The sequence below is a fragment of the Rhinopithecus bieti genome, unplaced genomic scaffold (genome assembly GCF_001698545.2).
Source record: "Rhinopithecus bieti isolate Rb0 unplaced genomic scaffold, ASM169854v2 scaffold_16175, whole genome shotgun sequence".
In the NCBI taxonomy this organism is placed as follows: domain Eukaryota; kingdom Metazoa; phylum Chordata; class Mammalia; order Primates; family Cercopithecidae; genus Rhinopithecus; species Rhinopithecus bieti.
Genome location: NW_016808491.1, coordinates 461,002 through 468,201, shown reverse-complemented (window position 1 = coordinate 468,201; position 7,200 = coordinate 461,002). Strand labels below are relative to the sequence as shown.

General features: G+C 37.0%; 1 protein-coding gene across 1 annotated transcript in view; it reads left to right on the top strand.

Annotated features, from left to right (window-relative positions):
• Positions 1 to 5,828, top strand: part of HSDL2 (hydroxysteroid dehydrogenase like 2) — an 86,393-nt gene extending 80,565 nt beyond the window's left edge. The window contains exon 11 of the mRNA XM_017886751.1: positions 3,865 to 5,828. Within this exon, the coding sequence (XP_017742240.1) occupies positions 3,865 to 3,977 (113 nt within the window). The 3' untranslated portion in view covers positions 3,978 to 5,828. The remainder of the gene's footprint in view (positions 1 to 3,864) is intronic.
• Positions 5,829 to 7,200: the final 1,372 nt, after the last annotated feature.

Sequence of the window (7,200 nt, the reverse complement as noted above, 5' to 3'; positions counted from 1 at the left end):
AAAAAAAAAAAAAAAAAAAAAAAAATTCTTCATATGTTTTCAGTTACATTTCATCAGATATATGATTTACAAATGCTTTTCACATTTTTTGTGGGTTGTCTTTCACTTTCTTGGTGATATATTTTGAAGCACATATGTTTTAGTTTTAACGTTCAACCTATGTTTTTTGGTTTTACTTCCAGTGTCATATCTAAGAATCATTTGCCAAATCAAGGTTAGGAAGCTTTATCCCTATATTTTCTTCTAAGAGTTTTGAGTTTTACCTCTTACATTTAGGTTTATGATTCATTTTAAGTTAATTTTGTAGACAGTAGGAGAGTCCAACTTCATTCTTTTGTATGTGGATATCCAGTTATCCCAGCACCATTTGTGGAACAGACTGTTTTTTCCTGTGTTAAATGGTCTTGGCACCCTTGTTGAAGATCAGCTGACTATAGACACATGGGTTTAAACCCATAGATGTATAGGTACAGTTAATTACAGAATTACCAAATAACAATTTCTACTTGTAAATCTATACTCAAAAGAATTGAAAACAGGCACTCAAACAAATAAATGTACATGCCTATTCACAGCAGCGCTATTCGCAATAGGCAAAAGACGGAAACAACCCAAATGTCCATTAAGAGATACACGGATAAACAAAGAGTGGTATATACATACAATGAAATAGTAGCCATAAAAGGAATGAAGTACTGACACATGCTATACCATGGGACATTATGCTAAATGAAAAAAGCCAGACACCAAAGATCACATATTGTAGAAATCCTTTTATATTAAATATCTAGAATGGGTGCATCCATACACACAGAGAGCTGTTGGTGGTTGCCAGAGTCTGGAGGCAGGGGGAACTGCTAATGCTGAATCCCTGAGGGTTTCATTTTGGGATGATGAAAATGTGTTGAAACTAGATAGATACCACTTGTGTTGCGTGGTGGTACACAACATTGTGGCTGGACTTAAATGCCACTGAATTATTTCTCTTCCTTTTCTTCTAAGGGCACTAATCCCATCATTCTGGCTCCATCCTCATGATTTCACCTAAACCAAATTATTTACCCAAGGCCCCACTCCCTGAGACAATCACACCGAGGGCAAGAGCTTCAAGATATGAAGTTTGTGGGGAATGCCAACATTCAGTCCATGACACTAAGCAGAGTCTTCCTGTACTCTTCCCACAGCTTCCTGATGCAGTTTTCTACATTGTCAAATGTATCAGCTCATGTCAGTCCATTTTTTCCCTGGAGCCCTTTGTCTTCATGTTATAATCCAGACCTGAAGCTCATTAAGCCTGCTACACAGCTGTTGTCCTAGAAATTTAACTCTCTCCTGCACTGAATCTCCTGTTTCCTGGATCCCATGTCTTCTTTCTTCCTTTACATCTTCATTTTGGTGGCACACATTCTCCAGTAGTTTCATGAGAAAGGATACCCTAGAGAAAATTTTTGTGTGTATATGAAACCACTATTATTCTACCAACTCTCTTGATTGTTTGGGTAGAGATTTCTGGGTTGCAATTCATTTTCCCTCAGAATTTTGAGGCCATTGCTTTATCATCTTAAGATTATCGTTGAGAATTTGATGTTGTTGTTCTTAATCTTTTCTATCTACCCTTGTCCTTTCTGAAAGTTTTTGAAATCAGAGACATCTTTCTCTGTGGTGGTCTCATATTTCACAGTGATAAAAGGTAAATGTCTTCTGTCATTTTTTCAGCCCCTTGAAAAGTTCTTATGTTATTTCTTTGATAATTCTCTCAGTTTTCTCTCTTCTGACTTTCTGGAGAAAAAGATCATCTGATTTAATCATGCATTTCTCCTATTGCACATGTATTTGTATAGTTCTTTTCACCTTCTAGGAGATCGACTCACCTTCTTTTTCCTTTCTATTGCATTTTAATTTTGTTGAGTAAAATTTTAATTTCTAAGAGCTCATCTAGTTTTCTGATGGTTTTTCTTCCTCCTCGTCAATCCAACCCATCCCCTGTCTTTCCCTGGTATCGCTGCCTTTACCCCTTTCCCTTTTTCTCCCCTCTCCTTCCTCTTTATCCCCTCTTCTTTTCCTCTCTCCTTCCTGTGCTCCTCCTCTTCCCTCTTTCTCCACCTGCATCCTGTTCTCCATCCCTTGCTGTATTATTTTCTTTTATCTCTGAGGGCAGAGATTATGGAATTTTTAATTTGTTCTCCATTTACTCTACTTTAGTTATCTTTCGTCTGAGCCTGCATTGTTTCCTCCAAGTTGCTCTTATCTATGTTTTGCTTTTGGTTATATTTGATGTCCATTCATCTCTATGGGTAAGGCTTTGCAAAGCTGATTGGAAGCTGTGTGTGAGTGGGGTGGGTGGAATGGTAGGCTTCCCTGTAGAATAACAGAGCATGATCCAGTTGATTTAGCTGAAGGACACCCAGATGTCTGTGTTTTTTGAGGGGCTGTTCTGTTCCTTCAATAATAAAGATCCTTCAGTATCCTCCATGTAAATAAAAGTTGCCCCTTCATTTATTATTTGCTAGTATTGGGATTTTAACATCACACTGTCTTAAAGTAGGACACAGCTCAGTTTATTCATTAAAAGAGTTGGACTTGATCCTTTCTACCTATAATAACTCTATGAGGCTTTGCTACAACCTCTATTTGGAATGATTTAAAGGCATTTAATAGCTTAATATAATATATATATATATATATATATATATATAAAATACATTAACTCACATACTTTCTCTACAAAGAACCTGTGTGGGGCACAGTGGTGGGGAGGGTGGCTACTAATATACCAAACACATTTTGTGCCTTCTAGGAGATATGTCATCTATATCAATTAACATAATGTAAGACAGAAAATCATAAATGAGTCTGGGCCAGATGGCTCACATCTGTAATCCCAGCACTCTGGGAGGCAGGTGGATGACTTGAGACCAGCCTGGGCAACAGAGCAAAATCTCATCTCTACAAAAAATTAGCCCTGCATGGTGTTACACGCCTGTAGTCCAGCTACTCAGGAGGCTGAGGTAGGAGGTTCGGCGGAACCTGGGAAGTCGAGGCTGCAGTAAGCAACGATCACACCACTGTACTCCAGCCTGGGAGACAGAGTGAGACCCTGTCTCAAAAGAAAAAAGAAAAGGAAAAAAAAAGTCATAAATGAAAGGCAGACGTATCTGGCTTTGAATTGCAGCACTGCCTCATACAAGCCGTGTGACCTTGGGCAAGTCAGAATCCTTTTTGAGTCTGTTTCTTCATTAATTCCACTATGTGACAGACTCCGTACTGACACTGGAATAAGAGTAGCAGATAACAAATGTACTTCTCTCCATGGAGCTCATATTTATTACATGTTGTTATTAGCTACAATTCTATTTTAATGCTCACATATTTTATACCCTGGCATTTCTGTGGTTAAAGTAATGCTAACACATATTTTGTGTCCATACACTATACTTTTAATGATCATTTCTTAAGAATATTTTGTTCATTTACACTGTTTGGTTTTTTTGACTTAAACTTGAAATGTTAAAAGTTTAATGAACTATCATAAGTTGGAAAATTAACTAAAATAGACAGTATTTGTTTACCAGAATTCATTAGAGGGCCGTGTATCCTTTAGTGTACAAAATCTTTTAGTGTAAAAACATTTGCTCTAATCTTTTGATGATTGTGGTTTTTATGCTAGCTCTTATCGGATATTGTTAACATCTAAGTCTAGGAATTGGGATTCCCAAGATACTGATACAAAATGCTGCAACAGAAATTTCTGTGCTTCTGAGGTTTGTAGAACTCGAGATTCTTTTTAGAATGAGTGTTCTTAAAGCAGTATATCCCTAAGGGCATTAATGGTTGCTTTTCTCTCTTCTCGTTTTCTCATTTTAGGGAAACTAAAACCAACAATGGCATTCATGTCAGGAAAATTGAAGATTAAAGGTAACATGGCCCTAGCAATCAAATTGGAGAAGCTAATGAATCAGATGAATGCCAGACTGTGAAGGAAAAGATAAAAAAAAAAATGTCGACTGCTATGCTCAAGAAGTAAAAAAAGCTCAACAGTTAAAATCTAATGTTTGTTTTCTTCCCTGTTGTGTTATAAGGATATGCATGTTTGTTCTGGAAAAAATAGAATATGTCTCTAAAAGACCTGAAATTGTAATTAAAACAGCAAGCTAATCAAACATAAGCTTCATTAAGTGGGATTCTAAGACAGTATGTGTTTTTATATTTCAAGGGTTTAACCCTTTGAGCCTTACATCTCATTCACTGTCTTTCTCCAAGAAAAGTATTTTGGGCAGCCAGTGAGATCAAGCAGTAAAATTAGCTCTTTGTCATGTAAAATGAAGGTAGTCTGTTTTAAAATTTTTAGTTTTGGATTGTACACTAATGAAAATTTTAATGATGTATTTGATTTTTATATACTTATTTTAAAGAAAATCTTATATAGTGCATTTAACAAAAATCACAGAAAACGAATTAACTACTACTGGTGAGGACTAAATGAAACAATCATTTTTCATTTTGATAACTAGCTTTCCAGGTAGACTTACCATAGGAAAATATTACTAATGTAATTTAACAAATTGCAGTATGTATTCCATGTAAAAATATGTTTAAATTGTCCTAAAACAAAATAATTTTCTCCCTAGGAGTATGCATTTGGCTACCATGTTTTGAAACAGGAACCTTAGAATAGGGCATTGGTATGGGCTGAATTGTGTAACCCCCAATTCCTTCGTTGAAGTCCTACCTCCCATTTCTTTCGAATGTAACTATTTGGAGATGAGGTCTTTAAAGAGGTGACTGAGTTCAAAGGAGGCTGTTAGTCTAATCGAACACGGTGTCCTTTGGACATAAGAGATACCAGCGATGGGTGCACAGAACAAGGACCAGGAGAGGACACAGTGAGAAGGCAGCTATCTGCAAGCAGAGAGAGGCCTCAGAAGAAACAAAATCACCAGCACCTTGATCTTTGACTTCTAATCTCCAGAATCGTGAGAAATAAATTTCTGTTGTTAAGCCGTCCACTGTGGGAGGCCAAGGCAGGAGGATTGCTTGAAGCCAGGAGTTCAAGGCCAGCCTGGACAACATAGTAAGACCCTATCTCTACCCACCAAATAAGTTAATTTAAAAAGCCACTCAATCTGTGTTTTTTTTTTATGGCAGCCCTCGCAAGCTGATACAGTGGTTTGAGAGGCTGGGAGGGTTGAGGGGAAGATAAACTTTAAAAAAGCTCTTATCTTTCATTTCAATCAGTTAAAAATACTTGCTCAGTGTAACAATCTTGCTTCTCATCTTCCACTCTAATATTATTGTACCATTAAGCAATTTAGCTAATCCTGACATTTCTTAGAATCATGTCAGGAGCATTTAATCTGTATTTTACAAGTTAGGAAGCAGAGGATCAGAGATGGGAAAGGACTAGTCCAAGGCCAAAATTAACAAGCCCTATCTAACAAAAACTTTCCAATACATTTATGTTGAATGGAACTCCAAGATCTCACCTCTCCATCCAGGAATGGAGTCCATGTAATCAAAGTGAACTTAAAAATAGGACAGTTTCAACAAGTCCAGAGATTCACTGCAACTGATCAAAGGGAGTCCAGTCAACATGACCCAGCGTGATGGTGACGAGGAAGCCCCCTCTGCTTTAATCCACACCAGGAACGTAACCTGAAGTAACCTGATGTTAACCAATCTGCTATTTCTACTATGCTGTTTCCTTGTTCCTGCTAGTGCTGCATTGCAAATGCAGACCGTTCTGTCACACCTGGTGGAGCTTCTGTTTATTTTGTAGGCTGGATGCTACCCGGTTCATGAATCGCTAATAAAAGCCAATTAGATCTTTACAATTTAATTTGTTGAGATTTTATTCTTTGACATTCTTTAAGGTTTGGGAAAATGAGAAGTAGAAAATACCATGAGGCAGCAATCTCTGGGTTCTGGTCATTAAAACATGAATTTGCTAATTATACCCATTCCAATGGGGGGATTGAGTCAAGGGACCTTGCCCTTTTCTTGACTGACCTGCTTGATTATTGCCCTAAGTGATTGTTAGTTGGGTTGCCCATCAGAATCTCTGCCTTCTGGCTTTAAAATTTTTTCCAAATTGGAGTAAATTGAGCTGACTGGTTTTGAGCTTGTAATGTTAGGGGACCAGCAATGAGTTCCTCCAATCCATCCAATCATTAGTAGATTACACCTTTGTTTTAAACCCATCACAGTCTACTATTCATCCCTTTTTTAAATAACCGTTTAAAAATTTTCTATCCTGAATTGCATTTTGAAAGGGATGGTTCCTAGGTAACACAAGGTAGAAAATTTACATCTCAAAGGCAAAGAACTTACATTTCAGGCCCAAATATGTTATTTGCCAAGACAGAAAGGTGATGCTAAGAAGCCCAGTTAAGACAAAATGGTCGAAGGTGAGGTTTATTTGGACTAATGCTCTCACCTATTGTAAGAATTTCTACTGATTTTCCTTTATAGATACACATTTTTACAAAGAGTTTCAAAATAACTGGCCAAATACCAGAAATGCAAATTTTGGAGACTGATTTAATTCAACAGGCGGTCTTTTCAACTTAGCTTCTGTTTCTTAACTAGATTACTGAGTTCAGCGCAGAGCCCATTAGCAAATACAGCAGACAAAGGGTTTCCTATTTCTGGACGCAGATGGATAGTTCTGAAAAAGAAGCAAACCTGCTTTACCCACGGGCCTAATTTTATAAATATTACCTAGCTTTCTTTTGCCTTTGGAGTAAAATAGTAACTAAGTGAAAAGGTTGGCAAATTCAATCTTCTTATAAACTAGTTGCTAAAGCTTTTCATTTGCCTTCTACATGGGATCTTTTAAAGAGGCAAACATTTTGAAATCTTTTAGAAGCTTTTGCACATCAATAAGTATCCCTGGGAAGGCCTGATTCAGAAGCCCTCATTTTAAACTCAATTCTTAGATGAACAAACAGTCTTATTCATCTGGAATGTTCCACATAATGGTCATCATAATTCTCATTTATCTTTAGTAAGATTTCACCATTTTGTAAGTATTTGCAGCTTCTAGGCCCTAATACATGTAAAAGGCAAACATAGCCAGAAAGTGAAGTACACAGTTCTTTAAAATTTAANATTTGCCTTCTACATGGGATCTTTTTAAAGAGGCAAACATTTTTGAAATCTTTTTAGAAGCTTTTGCACATCAATAAGTATCCCTGGGAAGGC